We start from the raw sequence: 20336 nt of genomic DNA, 5'->3' as shown, positions 1-20336 counted from the left end.
TGTAACTATAGTAACTCTATGGTCATTTTTGGCATAGTTCAGCTTAGTGTTGATTATAAATAAGAGCTAAGTTCACAAATGCTGCCCTTCATGCTGTGTGACAGATTGCTAGTGTTAAAGTATTTTTTGAAGATCCATGTGGAAAATCTACACCTCTCTGGATATAATGCCTGGGCCATATGAGGAGATTGTCACCCTAGCCTTTGGATAAAGAATCTTGGGATACAAAAATCGTTGCAGGATCTCATTGTTCTCCTGCAGTCCAAATCCAGGAGAATACTTGAGAGAATAATGCAGCATTTGACTTTGATCTTGTCAGCATTTGATTTGATAAAGGTCTGGGACTTTGGGGATTTTATCTTTATTTCCTTTGCCACCGTCCCCCACCAGAGTTGACTATTAATTCCCATGTTTTGATTCTTATTTATATAAAGTATTTTAAGGTTTAAATTTCCCTCAGTCACTGATTTAATCCTGTTACACTGATACTTAGTGGGTTTTCCCAGAAAACATTTTTTAGCAAGAAAACCCAAAATTTATTACATGCCCAATGCATTGGGAATACTAGACTCCCCCAGAAATTCTTAAAAGCAAAAGGTAGCTAGATATAAAACAGACGTTAGAATTAGTAAATGTTAGTTCTAAAAATAAAAAAACAAAAAAAAAATAGTAATCCTCTAGCTTACCCAATCAGGAAAGCAAGTAAATGCAAATATGAAAAAAGCAAGAAAAGAAATACTCAAACTATCAGAATGAATAATATTATTCTGTATAATGTTATAAATTTGATAAATGAATGATTAATTCCAAGGAAAATGGAGTTTACAGATATTTACCGTAGTAGAAGTGGAGGGAAACAAAATCTCCATAGAAGACACAGAAAGCTATTAGATAATACCCCCATTAAAAAACACCTGGTATAGAAGGTCTCAGGAGGAAATTACTAAATCTTTAAAAGTTCAAATAATCCCTAATGTTATATGAGCTGTTGGCAAATATAAAAAATGAAAGTTTTACAATTTATTTTTATGAGGCAAATATGCCATTAATGCCAAATCCAAAAGATTATGTAAAAAAGCCACAAATCAATCTTGAGAGTATTGATGAAAAAGTTCTTTAAAAATTAGTAAATAGGCTGGAGAGATAGTTCAGTTGGTAGAGTGCTTGCAGGGCCACAGGTTCAATCCCCAGCACCGCAAAAAAAAAAAAAAAAAAAAAAAATTAGTAAATAATCAATAGTAAATTTTAAGATGATTTGATCTGACTAATAAAATGGTGAGTTTAATATTAGGAAATCTGTTCATAGAATGGACATATTAATAGCACTAAGGACAGACAATGATAATCCCTACAAATGATGAAAATACCTTCAACAAAATTCAGGCGTTTCATTTCTGGTTTCGTGGGTGGAAAGAAATCCAAACAAAATCCAACATCTTAATCTTAAGCTAAACATTTCTTTGAAAACCAAGGAACAAGAAAACAATACCCACTATCTCCATTATGTTTTAACACTGTCTTTGGAAGAGCCGAACAATCAGATAGAAGAACACAATGAAGAAAATCAAACTTAAAAAGGGCAAGGCATTCAAATGCAGATGACCTGATATTTCAGAAAACCATGAAATCAAAACCAATGAAAAGCAATACCTCAGACAAGCAGTAATATAAAATTAATATACTATAGGTATACATGACAGTAGAGTATATTTTGACATACATACATGGACTGTAACTTATTAGGATCCCATTCTTGTGGTTGTACATGATGTGGAGTTTCACTGGTGGTGTATTCATATATGAACATAGGAAAGTTATGACCAATAAATTGTCTTATTCCCATCATCCCTCCCTTCCCTTCATTCCCTTTTGTCTAATCCTCTCTCTTCCAACCCCCATTGCATGTAAGCATCTGCATATCAGAGAGAATATTCAACGTTTGTTTTTTAGGGATTATCTTATTTCACTTAGCATGGTTGTCTCCAGATCCATTCATTTACCAGCAAAAGTCATAAAGTCATTCTTTTTTATGACTGAATAATATTCCATTGTGTAGATATACATTATCTTTATTCATTTATCTTTTTTAAAAAATGTGTCTGAGTTGATCCAATACCTGTTTATGAGAGAAAGATGAAAGTTGTAAATTGTGTTTTAATAGGCTCATATACAATGATAAAGGAACTGTAACACAGATTTTCTTTCGAATTTTCCAATTTGCACTATTTTCCTCCAATAATTTCTGCTTCAATGATTGCATGTTGGTCTTCTCTGTGTATTATTTTTCTACAAATTAAACACTCCATTTATAAATTGGGGGAGGGAGACAGTCACAGGAAGCCTAATCCAAATTCTGGAAAACCACCTGGCCTTCCGTCGGAATGCACTCTCATTTTCAGAATTACTCCTGTGGTTTGTTTCTGCTATGAAGATTCAGGAATTGGCTACCCAATGCATTTGTATTTATTCTCCTTGATTTTCCATCATATTTGATCTTTCTTTCTGCCTTGAGTCATTTCACAGCTAATTAATTTCTCTACCCTCCAAGTGAGAAGAACGAAAAAATAATGTAAGCTGTTCTGGTTGCGTCAAAGGGGGGGAAATGGTAAAGCATTAAACCGTTGCTCTGAATGTCAACTCCAGTGGATCTGGGTTCTGCCAGTCACCTCCCGCTCGCCCCTTGCTATGAAAAACCTCTGACCCACAGCTCTACCCCTGCCCCACTCAGGGTGGAGCTGATTTTGCCACACCTGCCTGTGCCTGTGGTGACAGTGCAGCCTGCTCCTGGTCCCACAGCCTGCAAATGAGCACGTCCTCCGTTCCCTCCACCTTGATTTCTTCTGAAGAATGTGACTGTGCCTTCTCTTCCTGATAGTACTCTGTCTTCTCTGGAGGATCTCATCTCCTTTGATCACTCTCTCACGTGGGCAGATTGCCAGCAATGAACCCAGCAGCCCTCCTCCCGCCTTTGCCGATCCTGTTCCCTCAGGGGTCAGAATCTGCATCTGTAGTATCAGACACTGTCTCACAGAAGACAGACCCGGGAGCTCTGTTCCAACCATCTATTTACTTCAAGGATTTCCACCACCTAAAGACGCCTACAAAACAGCCCTGTGCAGCCGGGCACTGTAGCACATGCCTGTAATCCCGGCAGCTAGAGAGACTGAGGCAGGAGGATCACAAGTTGGAAGCCAGCCTCAGCAACTTAGCAAGGCCCTAAGCAATTCAGTGAGACCCTGTCTCTAAATAAAATACAAAATAGGGTTGGGGATATGGCTCAGTGGTGGAGCACCCCTGGGTTCAATTGCTGGTAACAAAAAACAAAACAAAACAAAACAAAACCCCAAAAAACAAAAAAGCAGCCCTGTGGACCATCACTGCTTGCTGAAGAATGCTGACGCCCTCCCCACCCCACCCAGCCCATGGACAATTGCCATGGACACTTAGCCACTTTACTTGAAGTCAACTCAGTCTTTGCTTGTCCTGCTTACTGCCCCTGTCCTTTCCACCTCTCTCCTCCTCATACCTGCCAGCAAAGTCTCATAAAGTCTTTTATATTTTAGGTCAATTTAGTTGCATCTTCTTGTCACTGTTTTTCTTACCCCAAATAATCAAAACTTATTAGCGACGATCGTAATAGCCAAGAGCTGAAGCTAGGTTTCTCTACAGTCAGTTTCTTTTGAGCAAGATTGATAGAGTATAAAATAAAACTGAATACACAATCGTGAGCCAGCATCTCTGTGGTTCTATGAATGCTTGACAAATATGAAGAAGATCTAAAGGGAGAATCAACTTCCAAGAGTCAGCCAAGCTTTAAGGTTCTAACTAGCCTTGTGTGGGGACACTTCAAAAAAAAAAAAAAAAAAAAAAGGATAAATTAAGACTCTGTCTTAATTATGGCTACATCTCCAGTAACCATTAGAGTAGATTGCCATAGTGAGTTTCTATAAACAGTAGTTGAATAAATATAACCAGATGCATAAATATAGGATCTTGCATCTGAACTTCAAGTATCAAAATTAGCTGAATAAACATCAGTTATGGGAGAAGACTGCTGAAAATAGTAAGGTGCTATCTATACAAGTGGTATAAAAGTTGAGAGAATGGAACATAGTGAAGAAGGTGAAAACCCACATGGACTCTAGAACCAATATGACCTTGAATTTTGTGCAAGTTTCATCGTCAGGTAAAAAGAAAGGCATTGCTGGACCTGGAACAGAATTCATAAGCACCTGTAGGAGCTAAGAGCATGGAAAACAGCTCTGTCAGATTGAAGAACGCCCGGGAAACACAGATTGGTGGTTTGGGGACAGAACATGAAGGGCATTAAAACTCAGGCTGAAGAGCACTCAGAAAAGCAGCAAGCAAGTTTGAGTCTGGTCAAGCAAGGTGTCTTTAGTGTGTGCCAAGACATTAGCTTCCTTTCCATTTCACCAAGTTCACTCTTCTGAAACATGAATACTTATTTCTTATTCTCTGTTGGATATGAGACTCCAGGAGAGGAGGAAGGTAAGAAGTAATTCTTATCCTCAAGAACTCATGGTAAACTGCAATGAAAGAGGTGCAGTCAAGTACCAGACAAGTGCTGGGTGTGGTGGCACAAACATATAATCCCAGCAATTTGGGAGGCTGAGGCCAGAGGATCACAAGTACAAAGCCAGCCTCAGCAATCTTTCTTTCTCAGATCCTTGCCAAAAATTATTGTTACTTGCATTCTTTTTTTTTTTTTAAACAGGGATAGAATATTTTTTATTGTTTTATGATGACAATTATAAACTAGCAGGTTCAGCTGTCTGAAGAAATTAAGACTGAATCACAGAGCAGTGATGATCCTCCAACATAATGATCCTCCCTAATAACAAAATTCTAAAGTCGGAAATTATTCACGACACTAATTGTTATCAAATATGTGAACATCAGTATACCATCATATGTCATATATTAACATCAGTAAGTGCTGTAATCAAGTGGCTTATTAATAATGCAGTACTCTACTAGAAAAATAGTCAAAGTTTAACATACTCAACATAAAGATAATGTTTTACTTTTTGCAGGCCATGTATCTTTCAGTTACATTGTCCCAGTTGATTACATTCCAAATAGCTTTTAGATAATCAGGTCTGACATTTTTATACTGAAGGTAATAAGCATGCTCCCATACATCAATCCCCAGCAGTGGAATAAGACCTGTTGTTCCTTGCAATGGATCCTGATTAGAACAGGCAGCTATTTGCAAGCGTCGCTGCTCCTTATTGAAACCGAGCCAACCCCAACCTGAGCCCTGGACACCAACAGAGACAGCTGTCAGTTTCTCCTTAAACTTGTCGAAGGAACCAAAGTCACGTTTGATGGCTTCCAGCAACTCTCCTTTGGGTTCTCCACCACCATTAGGACTCAAATTTGTCCAGAAAATGGTGTGATTGATGTGACCTCCTCCATTGAACTTCAGGGCAGGCTGAAGGGCTACCTGAGTTGTAACATCTCCCTTGGCCAGCGCCTCGCGGTACTGCTCCTCGGTGGCGTTCAGGTTGTTCACGTAGGCCGCGTGGTGCTTGCTGTGGTGCAGCTGCATGATCTGGGCGTTGATGTGCGGCTCCAGGGCGCCGTAGTCGTAGGGCAGGTCGGGGAGGCTGTGCTTCTGCCGGCAGCCCAGAGCCCCCAGGGCCGGGGCCAGCCTCGCACCCGCGCTGGAAGGCAGAGGGCACCGCCGGTCACGCGCAGCCCGCCTGCGCCCGCCCGCCCGCGTCCGGACGCACGCACCGGACGCCTGCCGCCCCCTGCGGTGCTCGCCCGGGGCACCGGCGCCCGCGCCTCACCTGCACACAGCCCGGCACAACATAGCGCTCGCTACCCGCGACCGCGGCCTCAGAGCCTCTCAATCCCGGCGCAGACCCCGGCGAGCAAGCGTCTGCCGTTACTTGCATTCTTGATGATTGCCATTCAGACTATTATGAGATGGAATCTTGGTATAGTTTTGATTTGCATTTATCTAATTGCTAGAGATGTTGAACATTTTTTCATATATTTGTTGACTATTTCTTTTCAGTGAAGTATCTGTTCAGTTCCTTGGCCCATTTATTGATTCAGTTATTTGTGGGTTTTTTTTTTGGTGTTAAGGTTTTTGAGTTCTTTTTATATCCTGGAGTTTAATGCTCTATTTGAGGTGCAGGTGGCAGATTTTCTCCCATTCTGTAGGCTCTCTCTTCATGTTCTTGATTGTTTTCTTTGCTGTGAAGAAGCTTTTTAGTTGGATACCATTCTGCTTATTGACTCTTGATTTTACTTCTTAAACGCTTTAAGAGGCTTTTTGAGGAATCCATTCCTGAAATGGCATGATGGACAGATGAACCTAGATTTTCTTCTACTAGGCATGAGGTCTCTGACCTAATGCTTATGTCCTTGATCCACTTGAGTTGAGTTTTATGAAGGATGAGAGGTAGGGATTAAATTTTATTCTGCTACATATGGATTTGTTGAAGAGACAATTTTTTTCTCCAATGTAAGCTTTTGGCACCTTCTAGTATGAGATAACAGTATTTATGTGGGTTTCTCTCTATTCCATTCCATCAGTTTTCATGTCAATTTTGATGTCAATATCATGCTATTTTTGTTACTATAGCTCTGTAGTATAATTTAACGTCTGGTATCACGATGGCTCCTGCTTTGCTTTTCTCAAAGCAATTCTTTGGCTATTCTGGCTCTCTTATTTTTCCAAATGAATTTCATGACTGCTTTTTCTATTTCTAGGAAGAATGTCATTGGAATTTTAATAGGAATTGCATTAAATCTGTATATCACTTTTGGTTGTATGGTCATTTTGACAATATTAATTCTGCCTATCCAAAATCATGGAAGACCTTTCTTTAGTTTCTGTAGTTTTCATTATAGAGGTCTTTCACCTCTTTTGTTAGATTGATTCCTAAGTATTTTATTTTATCTTTTTGAGGCTATTGTGTATAGAATAGTTTTCTTAAATTTTCTTTCAGCTGGTTCATCCTTGGTTTATAGGAATGCAATTGATTTATAGATGTTAATTTTATATCCTAGTACTTTGCTAAATTGGTTTATGAGATCTAGAAGTTTTGTGGTGAAGCTTTTTGGGTCTTCTAATTATGGAATCATGAAACAGGGATAGTTTGAGCTCTTGTTTTTCTATTTGTATCCATTTAATTTCTTTCTTCTAATTGCTCTGACTAGAGTTTCAAGGATTGCATTGAATAGAAAAGGTGAAAGAGGGGCTGGGGATATAGCTCAGTTGGTAGAGTGCTTCCCTTGCAAGCACAAGGCCCAGGGTTCAAATCCCCAGCCCCACAAAAAGAAAAAAAAAAGGTAAAAGAGGGTATCCCTGTTTTGTTACAGTTTTTAAAGGGAATGCTTTCAATTTTTTTTTCTGTTTAGAATGAAATTGGGTTTGGAGTTTAATATACATAGTGGTTAAAATGTCCCTACTATCTCTGATTTTTCTAGTGTTTTGAATATGAATGGGTGCTATATTTTGTCAAATGCTTTTTCTCTATCTATTGAGATAATCATGTGGTTTTTATCTTTAAGTCTATTTATATGTTCAATTAGGTTTATTGGTTTCTATATATTGAACCAACCTTACATTCCTGGGATGAACCCCACTTGACCATAGTGCAGTATGTTTTTAATATGTTTTTGTATGCAATTTGCCAGTATTTTATTAAGAATTCTCACATCTATATTCATCAGGGATACTGGTGTGAAGTCTTCTTTCATTGATGTGTCTTTATTTGGTTTTGGCATCAGCGTGATACTAGTTTCATAGAACAAGTTTGGAAGGGTTCCCTTCTTTTCTATTTCATGGAATAATTTGAGAAGTATTGGTGTTAGTTCTTCTTCAAAAGTCTGGTAGAACTCAGCTGAGAATCTTTGTAGTCTTGGGATTTTCTTAGTTGGTAGGCTTTTGATGGTTAGTGTCTTCTATTTCATTGCTTGAAATTGATCTGTTTAAATTTTCTATGTCCTCCTGATTCAATTTGGGTAGGTCATATGTCTTCTTTCCTGTCTTCTACTGCTTTTGGTGTTGATTTGTTCTTTTTCTAGGGTTCTGAGATGTAATGTTAGGGTATTTGTTTGGTGACTTTCTATTCTTTTAATGAATGAGTTCAATGCAATGAACTTACTTCTTAGAATTGCCTTCATAGCCTCCCAAAGATTTTGATATGTTGTGTCATATTCTCATTTACCTCTAAATATTTTTTATTTCATACAATTTTCTTCTACTATCCTTTGGTCATTCAGTAGCATATATTTAGTCTGAGGTGTTAGTGTAGCTTCCATTTTTTATTTTATCATTGATTTCTAATTTCATCCCATTATATGATCTGATCAAATACAAGGTATTATCTCTCTCTCCTTTTTTTTTTTTTTTTTTTTTTTGTATTTTGTAAGAGTTGCTTTCTGGCCTTAGATATGGTCTATTTTAGAGAAGGATTCATGTGCTGCTGAGAAGAAAGTGTATTCATGGATGAAATATTCTATATATGTCTATTAAGTCTAAATTATTAATTATATTTTTTAGTTCTATAGCTTCTTTATTTACTTTTTGTTTGGAAGATCTATCCAGTGAGTAGAGAGGCATGTTAAAGTCACACAGTATTATTGTGTTGTGGTCTATTTGATTCTTGAAATTGAAAAGGGTTTGTTTGATGTACATAGATGCTCCACTGTTTGGGGGGCATAAATATTTAAATTTTATGTTTTATTGGTGTATAATTCCCTTTAGCAGTATGAAATTACCTTCTTTGTCCCTTCTGATTAACCTTGGCTTGACATCCACTTTATCTGAGGATGGAAACTCCGGCTTGTTTATGAGATCCACGTGAATGTTATGTTTTTTCCCATCACTTCACTGTCAGTCTGTGGATGTCTTTGCCTATGCTGCGAGTCTCTTGAAGACAGCAAGAGTTTTTATTGGGTCTTGGTTTTTATTCCAATCTGCATGTCTATGTCTTTTGATTGATGAGTTTAGGCCATTTATATTCCATGTTACTATTGAGAAATGATTTTTATTTCCTGTCATTTTGATTTATTTCTGGATTTTAATTTGAATTAGTTTCTTATTCAATTGACTATTCATCTTGTGTAGTTTGTCCCTTTGCTGGTTTTAAATTTTAATTTGTATTTCTCCTTAATGAAATATTTTATTCAGTATCTTTTGTAATGCAGGCTTTCTATTTGTGAATTCTTTAACTTTTGTTTATCATAGGAGGGTTTTATTTCATTTTCAATTCTAAAGCTTAATTTTGCTGGGTATAGTATTCTGGGAGGCATCCATTTTTTTTAAGAGCTTGGTATATATTATTCTAAGACCTGCGAACTTTGAGGGTCTGGGTTGAGAAATCAGTTGAGATCTGGGTTGGTTTCCCTCTAAATATGACTTGTTGCTTTTCTCTGGCAGTTTTAAAAATTCTATCCTTATTCTGTATGTTAGGCACTTTCATAATAATGTGCTTCGGTGTTCGATGTAATTTTGTATATTTCAGTTGCTGTAAGCCTCTGTATTGATAATATTTCATTGAAAATATTCTGCGTTTTTTGGTTTGTATCTCCAAGCCTTCATCCATCCTGATAAATCTTAAATTTTCATTTTATCCCAAATTTCTTGCAAGTTCTGTTCATGGTCTCTTAACATCTTTTCTCCACAGTCTACTTTGTTTTCAAACAAAACAAAGTCTTAATTTTGCTCTTCATTGACTGAAACTCTGTCTTCCAAGTGGTTTATTCTGTTGGTAATTCTTTCCATTGAATTTTTAAATTTGATTTATTGATTCCTTCATTTTGGGATTTTCTGCTTGATTTCCCCCCCAGAATCTCTATCCTTTATTGAAGTGATCTTTCACTTCCTGTATTTTCTCTCTGATATTGCTCCTTATATTGTCTTTTACCTCACCAATCAGTTTAACTATGAACATTCTAAAGTCCTTCTCTGACACTTCTTCCACTGTGGTGTTGATGGATTCTGTTATAGAAGTATTTTGGTTTGTTTGGAGTGATGTGTTTCCTTGCTTTTTCCTGTTGTTTGTTTGTCTGCCCACCTAACAGTATGAATCTAAGGCAGTAGAGTTTCTATCTTGTTGACTGATAGTGTCCATGAAGGTTTCCAGTACCTCACTATTTAGGGGGAGAAAAATAATAACCACAACCAAGGCAAACAATACACAGGATTAAACTAAATAAGTTTCTGCTACGATATCTACAATGTTACTTGTCCCAATAAACAGAAATTATGTGATCAGTTATTGCCCACAGTAAAACCAAAAAGTTTGCAAAAGGGTTTACAATTTCAAATGGTGGATAAGGAGAGAATGGAAATGATGTAGGATGTGATTGTTATGGGAGAGGAGGAGAGAAATTAGAAGTAAAAAATTACAAAGAGTGAAAGAGAGAACAATAAAGTTTGGCTGCTAGCAGAAGAAAAATGAGAAAGAAAATCAAGGGAACCATAAGTGAGAGAACATAATAGAAAATAAAAAATGTAAAAAGTAAAAGTAGAAGAATACAAAGCCAAACCATAATATACTAGCCAAACATATAAGTCCTCAAAATAGTGAGTCATTAAAAACTGCCTTCAAAATTGCTAGAAATGAGAAAAAGAAACTCATATGTGTATATAGAAGTGTCCATTAACCATTTAGGTCACATTGAAGCAGAAAAAAGACAAAAGAAAAAAAGATCTCCTTGAAAATTTAAAGAATTGTTTCCATGGGAGTTAAAAAAATTCTTGGTTTCCCTTCTCAGCAGTGTTAGTTGTGTCCTGGAGTGTGGCATCTGTTCCACCTTCAGTGTGGAGTCATTGGAATGTGTGAGGAGATCCCATAGGCATAGCTCCTGGAAGGTTTAGGCTTAGGTAGGGTCCATGGTTTTCATTGAATGGCAATTAGTCTGAAACTTTTAAATCAGTGCACTTCCATGGTCCATGCTGGGAGAATGTACCCCAGAGATCTCCCTTGTGTGGCAGAGGAGCCAATCCCTAGTCCCCTCCATCACCCATGGATCCCATGTTTCCTGGTCTCTTGTGTTCAGTCTCCAAACTCAATCACTCCCACCTCTGCCCTTTCAAATTCCCAGCTGGGCATATCTCACCCAGCCAGGACTGCAAGCCACTGGAATCAAGGGGAAAGTGGGCACTGGGTGGATTTCTATGACCTGTGTTCTCCTGTGTAAGCCCCTCTCCATGTTTGGTTTTCTTCTGGTCACTTAGGCACTCAGTGTCATGTGGTGTATGTTTGCCAGGCCTGTATTTTAGGCCCAGCTTTGGATTGCCAGGAATCAGCTACCCCCAGCTGCCAACCTCTACCACAGCTGAAAAAATGCCTTCTTCTTCTGTCCTCCATGGGCATCTGGGAGAGATCCAGCTTCTTTCCAATGTAAATATATTGTGTAGCACACCTTTAAAATTAGTCCAGCAGTGTCTTGATCTTTGATATTTCCAAACCCAGACATGCCATGGGCCTCCTAAAAATGCGAGTTCCTTGAATTCCCTTATCCCTCCATTTTGCTCATGGGGGGACCTCTCTGGTTGGTACTACTGGTGGCAGCAGCAGCAGGAGTAGCGCTGGGGAATTCTTTCTTATTTTATTATATCCAACTTCCTGAGTCCCTGATCTGCTTTGAACGTCTAGTATTAATTCCCAGTAAAGTCCCCCCCCCCCGCACCACACTTGCTGAGAAGCTTCCTATCTGCTTTCATGTTTCATGCCATGAAACAGTCAGGAGAGTGACCTTCTCTATTCTACCACCTTGAAAAACTCAACAAAAAATACTTAACAATACACATGCAAAAGCTATCCTGGAGAAAGCCTTTGAACACACCTGAAAAATATAAAAGTAGACTATGGAAAAACATCTTCTGTTCCTGTACAAATAGACCCCAAATTCTAAAGACATCATCCCAAATTAGCAAATAATTTTAACATGATCTAAATCAATTTACCAATACATGGTTGGTTTGCTTTTCTGTAGGTAGATAAGTTGATCTTAGTGTTTGTGTAGAGAAGAAGGCACAGGGGAAAAATGGAGGCATATTGGACATGTTAGATATCAAAAGAAACTATAAAGCCTCTATAGTTAAAACAAGGTAATGTTTGTATGTGAATGAACATTATCAATAGAATAAAAAGATCAGAAGTAATGGCATCTTGAATTACTCAGAAAAAGATGACCTTTTAAGTATACAGGGTTGGATGTCTATCTATCTATCCATTTGGAAAGAAAAACTTCAGCTTGTACTTTATATTTCTAAGTAAACTCCAAATAGATTGGGGTTCTAAGTTTGAAGAAATACCAGATGAAAATATGGCTGTATTTCCTTCTAACCTGGGACTGAGGAATATCATTGAAACTATATTCCAAACAGAGTAAAAAAAAAAAAAAAAAACCAATAAATTTTCATTATATAAAGTAGATAACCTTTGACTGGCAAATAAAACACCATGAACAAAGATAAACGATAAACTGGAAGAATATATTTGCAACTTACATGACGGACTAAAGCTCATTTTTGCAAAATACAAACTTTTAGTTTGAACTGTATTATTGCACTTGTAATAGGCCCTATAGGTACATCTCTATGAGTTAGGTGCAGTAGCTCACTCCTATAATCCCAGTTACTTAGAAGGCTGAGGTAGGAAGGCCCAAGTTCAAGGCCAGACTAGTAATTTATCAAAACACTGTCTCAAATTTTTGAAAAAGGCTGCTGATGTGAGTGGTCGAACCCTCCTGGGTTCAATACCCAGTCCAAAAAATCACGCCCACATACACACACACACACACACACAAACCAAACAACTCTTCACATACTCAAAAAAATTATTTATTGTAGCATTCTGTGTAATAGCAAAAGACTGGAAACAATCTAAATGTTCACCAAGAAAAGGATTGGACAAACCAAAGAATAATATAAAACCTTTTTTTTTTTTTTTTTTTTTTTTTTTTTTAGAAATCCTTTTATTTTAATGGATTCTGTGTTTCTTTTTTTTTTTTTTTATTGTAAACAAATGGGATACATGTTGTTTCTCTGTTTGTACATGGCGTAAAGGCATACCATTTGTGTAATCATAAATTTACATAGAGCAATGTTGTTTGATTCATTCTGTTATTTTTTCCCTTCCCCCCACCCCTCCCACCCCTCTTTACCCTCTATAGAGTAGTTCCTTCCTCCATACTTGCCCCCCTCCCTAACCCTAACTCTAACCCTTCCCTCCCCCCCATTACGTGTCAACCTCCACTTATTAGCGATATCATTCGTCCTTTGGCTTTTTGAGATTGGCTTATCTCACTTAGCATGATATTCTCCAATTTCATCCATTTGCCTGCAAATGTCATAATTTTATCATTCTTTATGGCTGAGTAATATTCCATAGTATATATATACCACAGTTTCTTTATCCACTCATCAATTGAAGGGCATCTAGGTTGGTTCCACAGTCTGGCTATTGTGAATTGAGCAGCTATGAACATTGATGTGGCTGTATTTCTGTAGTATGCAGATTTTAAGTCCTTTGGGTATAGGCCAAGGAGTGGGATAGCTGGGTCAAATGGTGGTTCCATTCCAAGTTTTCTAAGGAATCTCCACACTGCTTTCCAGAGTGGCTGCACTAATTTGCAGCCCCACCAGCAGTGTATGAGTGTACCTTTCTCCCCACATCCTCGCCAACACCTGTTGTTGCTCGTATTCTTGATAATCGCCATTCTAATTGGGGTGAGATGGAATCTTAGGGTGGTTTTGATTTGCATTTCTCTTATTACTAGAGATGTTGAACATTTTTCCATATGTTTGTTGATTGCTTGTAGATCTTCTTCTGTGAAGTGTCTATTCATTTCCTTAGCCCATTTGTTGACTGGACTGTTTGAATTCTTGGAGTAGAGTTTTTTGAGTTCTTTATAGATTCTGGAGATTAGTGCTCTATCTGAAGTATGATTGGCAAAGATATTCTCCCACTCTGTAGGCTCTTTCTTCGCATTGCTGATAGTTTCCTTTGCTGAGAGAAAGCTTTTTAGTTTGAATCTATCCCAGTGGTTGATTCTAGCTTTTATTTCTTGTGCTATGGGAGTCCTGTTAAGGAAGTCTGGTCCTAGACCAACAAGGTGAAGATTTGGACCTACTTTTTCTTCTATAATCTGCAGGGTCTCTGGTCTGATTCCGAGGTCCTTAATCCATTTTGAGTTTAGTTTCGTGCATGGTGAGAGATATGGGTTTAGTTTCATTCTGTTGCATATGGATTTCCAATTCTCCCAGCACCATTTGTTAAAGAGGCTATCTTTTCTCCATTGCATATTTTTGGCCCCTTTGTCTAGTATGAGAAAATTGTATTTATTTGGGTTTGTGTCCGTGTCCTCTATTCTGTACCATTGATCTACCTTTCTATTTTGGTACCAATACCATGCCGTTTTTGTTACTATTGCTTTGTAGTAGAGTTGAAGATCTGGTATTGCAATACCCCCTGTTTCACTCTTCCTGCTAAGGATTGCTTTAGCTATTCTGGGTTTCTTATTCTTCCAGATGAATTTCATAATTGCCTGCTCTATTTCTGTAAGGTACGTCATTGGGATTTTAATTGGAATTGCATTGAATTTGTATAGCACTTTAGGTAGTATGGCCATTTTGACAATATTAATTCTTCCTATCCAAGAACATGGGAGATCTTTCCATCTTCTAAGGTGTTCTTTAATTTCTTTCTTTAGTGTTGTATAGTTCTCATTGTAGAGGTCTTTCACCTCTTTTGTGAGATTGATTCCCAAGTATTTTATTTTTTTCGAGGCTATTGTGAATGGGGTAGTTTTCCTAATTTCTCTTTCTGAAGATTCATCACTTATGTATAAAAATGCGTTGGATTTATGGGCATTGATCTTGTAACCTGCTACTTTACTGAAATCACTTATGAGTTCTAAGAGTTTTCTGGTGGAATTTCCAGGTTCCTCTAAATATATAATCATGTCATCAGCGAACAGGGATAGTTTGAGTTCTTCTTTCCCAATTCGTATCCCTTTAATCTCTTTGGTTTGTCTAATTGCTCTGGCCAGAGTCTCAAGAACGATGTTGAATAGAAGTGGTGAAAGAGGGCATCCCTGCCTTGTTCCAGTTTTTAGGGGGAATGCTTTCAGTTTTTCACCATTTAGAATGATATTAGCCATGGGCTTAGCATAAATGGCCTTTACAATATTAAGGAATGTTCCCACTATCCCTATTTTTTCTAGTGTTTTGAGCATGAAGGGGTGCTGTATTTTATCAAATGCTTTTTCTGCATCTATTGAAATAATCATGTGATTCTTGACTTTAAGTCTATTAATATGGTGAATTACGTTTATTGATTTCCTGATGTTGAACCAACCTTGCATCCCTGGGATGAAACCCACTTGATCATGGTGCACTATAATATAAAACCTTTTTAAAAAGAATATGGGACACATAAACTTTCATAGTACCATTATTCATGATAGCCAAAGAGTAGGAAAAATGCAAATGTTCACCTGATGAACTGATAGCTAAATATTTTTTCCATTCTTTTATTGATACTTTGTAATTATAGATAATGGAGGGATTCATTGTTACATATTTATACATGCATACAATATAATGATACAATTTGGTCAATGTCCTCAGTATTTTCCCTTTCCCTCTTCTCCTTCTTCTCCATGAACCCTTTCCTCTACTGTACACTATTCCTTTGATTTTCATGAGATCCCTCACATATTTCTTTTCCTTGTTCCTCTTTAGCTTCCACATATGGGAGGAAAACATATGATGCTTGATCCTCTGAGTTTATCTTATTTCATTTAAATAGTATTGAACTCTATCCATTTTCCTGCAGCTGATATATTTTTATCTTTATTTACAGCTGAATAAAACTCGATTGGGCATATATGTCACATTTTCTTTTTCCATTCATCTATTGATGGAAATCTAGACTGGTTCCATAGTTTGGCTATTGTGAATTGTGCTGCTATAAACTTGAATATGAATATATCACCATAGTATGATGACTAATTCTTAGGATAAATGCTATGGAATGGAATACCTGGATTGTACAGTAGTTCCATGTCTAATCTTTTGAGGAACATCTATACTAATTTCTATAGTGGTTGTCCTCATTTATAATCCTACCAACAATGTAAAAGTTCCTTTTTCTCCACATCCTTGGTAACATTTAGTGTTATTTTAATTCTTACTAGAGTGAAATTAAGTCTGTAGTTTTGATTTGCATTTCACTAATTGCTAAAGATGTTGAATATTTTTCATATATATTTTGGCTATATGTATTTCTTTTGAGAAGTGTCTGTTTAGTTCATTTGAACATTTAATAATTTTAATAATTTTTTTGGTGGTGGTATTTTTTTAAATTTAAATTTTAATTTATTCAAATTTATTAAACTTATTTAATTTTTAAATTTTATTTTATTTATTTATGTTGTTCTGTTTGTACATGGAGTAACAGCATACCATTTGCGTAATCATACATTTACATAGGGTAATGATGTTTGATTCATTCTGTTATTTTTTACATCCCCCCCACCCCTCCCACCTCTCTTTTCCCTCTATACAGTCCCTCCTTCCTCCATTCTTGCCCCCCTCCTATCCCCCATTATGTGTCATCATCTGCTTATCAGCAAGATCATTTGTCCTCTGGTTTTTTGAGATTGGCTTATCTCACTTAGCATTATATTCTCCAATTTCATCCATTTGCCTGCAAATGCCATAATTTTATTATTCTTTATAGCTGAGTAATATTCCATTGTATGTATATACCACAGTTTCTTTATCCATTCATCAATTGAAGGACATCTCGGTTGGTTCCACAGTCTGGATATTGTGAGTTGAGCAGCTATGAACATTGATGTGGCTGTATCTCTGTAGTATGCTGATTTTAAGTCCTTTGGGTATAGGCCGAGGAGTGGGATAGCTGGATCAAATGATGGGTCCATTCCAAGTTTTCTGAGGAATCTCCACACTGCTTTCCAGAGTGGCTGCACTAATTTGCAGCACCTGGTGGTGGTATTTTTAAGAAAATTATTTATTTATTCTGAATAGTAATCTTCTGCCAAAAGAGTAGCTAGCAAAGATTTCCTACATTCTGTGGGTTCTCTCTTCACATTTTTAACATGTTTTGCTATTCAGAAGATTTAAATTTGATGCATCCCATTTATTAATTCTTGATATTCTTTCCTAAGCTGCAGGGGTCCTATTGAGAAAGTTATTGCCTGTGCCTACATGTTGGTGTGATGTCCCTACTTTTTCTCCTAGGAGTTGCATAGTTTCTGGTCTAATTCTTAGGTCTGTGATCACTTTTGTGTAGGTGAGAGATAAGGATCTAGTTTCATTCTTCTATCTGGATAGCCAGTTTTTCCAGCACCATTTATTAAAAAGACTATCTTTTCTCCAGTGTTTTGGCACCTTTGTTAGGGATCAGATGACGATGTCTCTGTGAGTTTGTCTCTTTGTCTTCTCTCCTGTCCTGATGGTCTATGTGTCTGTTTTTATGCCAGTACCGTGCCGTTTTTGTTATAATGTTGTAGTGTTGTGATCCCTCCAACATTGCTTTTTTGTTTTTTTGGGTACTGGGAATTGAACCCAGGTATGTTTAACACTGAGCCACATCCTCAGCCCTCAGTGACTCACTAAGTTGATTAGGGCCTTGCTAAATTGCTGAGGCTGACTTTGAACTTGTGATCCTCCTGCTTTAGCCTCCCAAGCCATTGGAAGTACAGGCATACATCACCCTGCCCAGCCAGCATTGCTTTTTTGACACAGAATTGCTTTGGCTATTCTGGATCTTTTATTTTGCCAAATGAATTTTAATACTATTTCCATAGTTCTATGAAGAATATTATTGGTAGTTTGACGGGGGATTGAATTTAATCTATGTAATGCTTTTGGTAATATGGCCTTATTAACAATATGAATTCTACCTATCCATGAACTTAGAAGGTCTTTCCATCTTTCAAAATCTTTTGCAATTTCTTTCTTCAGTATTCTGTAGTTTTCATTGTAGATGTATTTCACCTCCCTGGTTAGACTTATTCCTAGATTTTTTTAAAAAAGGCTATTTTGAATGAGATTGTCTTCCTGATTTCTTTTGCAGCAGATTCATGATTGGCTTATAGGAAAGCAGCTGATTTTTGTATGTTGATTTTGTAAACTTGCTACTTTGCTGAATTTATTATCTTGAGCAGTCTTCTTGTGGAATTTTTGGAGCTTTAATATCATCTGAAAACAGTGATAATTTAACTTCTTCCTTTTTTATTTCAAATCCTTTATAGTTCCTTCTATTGTCTAATTGTCTGGCTAGAATTTCTTGTACTATATTGAATAGGACTGGTGAGAGCGAATATCCTTCTCTTGTTCTAGTTTTTAAAGGAAATGCTATAAGTTTTCCCCCATTCACTATGATGTTGGCATTGGGTTGTCATATATAGCCTTTATGATATTAAGGTAAGTTCCTTCCATCCCTAGTTTCTTCAGTGTTTTTATCATGAATGGGTGCTTAATTTTGTCCAAAGGCATCTATTGAGATGACTGCAAATTTTCCTCTTAATTCCATTTATGTGGTGAATTGCATTTGTTGATTTCTGTATATTAAATCACTTGCAACCCTGGAATAAAACCAACTTGGTCATAATGTACAACTGCTTAATATGTTGTTGAATATATTACTATGTTGATGAATATGAAGTTTTTTTCATCTATGTTCATCAGAGATATTGGTCTATAGTTTTCTTTCCTTAATGTGTCATTATCTGTTTTTGGTATGAGAGTGATATTGGCTTCATATAATGAATTCAGAAGTGTTCCATCCTTTTCTATTTCATGGAACAATTTGAAGAGCATTGGCATTAGTTCTTCATTAAAGTTCTGTTAGAATTTAGCTGAGAATCCATCTGTTCCTGGGCTTTTCATTTTTTGGAAGGCTTTTTACTACTGCTTCAATCTCATTGCAAGTTATTGGTCTACTTAGATTTTTCATGTCCTCTTACTTCAGTTTTGGCAGGTTACATGTGTCTAGAAATCTATAACTTTTTTCTAGGTTTTACAATTTATTGGAGTATAAATTTTCAAAATAGTCCCTTAGTGATCCTTTGGATTTCTGTGATGCTTGTGGTGATTTCTCTTTTTATCTTTAATCTTACTAATTTGGATCTTCTCTTTTTTTTTTATTTTGGCTAATTTGACTAAGGCTTTATCGATCTTATTTATCTTTTCAAAGAACTAACTATTTCATCAACCCTTTGTATTACTTTTTTCTCTATTTCATTGACTTTGGCTCTGGTTTTAATTACTTCTTTCTTCTGGCATTGGAATTTTTTTTCTTGTTTTTTAAGGGCCTTGAAATGCATCACTAGGTTTTTCATTGGGGATCTTTTTGGTTTTCTTCTGTAGGCACTCATAGCTATGTCTTTCTCTTAGAAACATTTTAATGGTGTAACAGAGATTCTAGTATGTTGTATCACTATTCTTGTTTTATTCTAAAAATTTTAAAATTCCTCCCCTGATTACATCTATCAGTCATTCATCATTCAAAAAGTATATTGTTTAATCTCCATATATTTATATAGTTTCTGAAGTTTTTTTGTGCTAACTTCTAATTACATTCCATTATGATCAGATAAAATGCAAGGAAATATATCAATTTTTCTTTTTTATATTTTCTAAGGTTGCTTTGTGTTCTAAAAATGGTGTAATATGGAGGTTTATGAGCAGCTGAGAAGAAAGTGAATTCAGCTGTTGTTGAATGAATATTATATAAATGTTAAGTTCTTTTGATTTATAATATTTTTTAGGTCTGAAGAATTTTTACTGTGTTTATGTCTGGATGACCTATCTGTTGGTGAGAGAAATGTTTTGAAATCTCCCAATATCATTGTACTGAGGTCTATCTAAGCCTTTAATCTGAGTAGTGTCTTTTTATGTAATTAGGTATTCCAGCATTTGGGTATATTTATTATTCTTATATCTTCTTGTTGGCTTGTCCGCTTTGCCAGTATGAAGTGACATTCTTTATCTCTTGATTAATTTTGAGTTGGTATCTACTTTGTTGGATATAACAGTAGCTACTCCTGCATGTTGTGGGGCTCCATTTGCATGGTATGTACATTTCCATCCTTTCACTTTCTGCCTGTGACCATCTTTGCCTGCAAGGCAAATTTCTTGAAAGCAACAAGTAGTTAGGTCTTGTTCTTCAGTCCATTCTGCCAGCCTTATCTCACTTGAAGAGTTGAGACTGTTTACATTCAATGTCATTATAAAGAGATGTTTATTGATTTCTGACATTTTGATTTATTTATAATGTTTAAGTTGGTCCTACTTCTCATTTGTT

General features: G+C 36.6%; 1 protein-coding gene across 1 annotated transcript; it reads right to left on the bottom strand.

The window, feature by feature from the left end:
* Positions 1–5033: 5033 nt before the first annotated feature.
* Positions 5034–5912, bottom strand: LOC306671016 (superoxide dismutase [Mn], mitochondrial). Its single transcript, XM_079156080.1, has 2 exons — positions 5817–5912; positions 5034–5687 (listed from the first exon to the last, which is right to left on the bottom strand). The coding sequence occupies exons 1-2, from the start codon at positions 5837–5839 to the stop codon at positions 5042–5044; spliced, it is 669 nt and encodes a 222-aa protein (XP_079012206.1). The 5' UTR covers positions 5840–5912; the 3' UTR covers positions 5034–5041.
* Positions 5913–20336: the final 14424 nt, after the last annotated feature.

This window comes from Sciurus vulgaris (assembly GCF_902686455.1).
Source record: "Sciurus vulgaris genome assembly, chromosome: 10".
In the NCBI taxonomy this organism is placed as follows: Eukaryota; Metazoa; Chordata; class Mammalia; order Rodentia; family Sciuridae; genus Sciurus; species Sciurus vulgaris.
The sequence above is the reverse complement of the archived record's forward strand: the minus strand, read 5'-3'. Positions and strand labels throughout refer to the sequence as shown.

Excerpts from the sequence above, each read along its gene's own strand:
- LOC306671016 (XM_079156080.1), bottom strand. The coding sequence starts at position 5,839 with ATGTTGTGCCGGGCTGTGTGCAG. Across the intron at positions 5,688-5,816 it reads TTGTGCCGGGCTGTGTGCAG|CGCGGGTGCGAGGCTGGCCC; the intron begins GTGAGGCGCGGG and ends TCTGCCTTCCAG.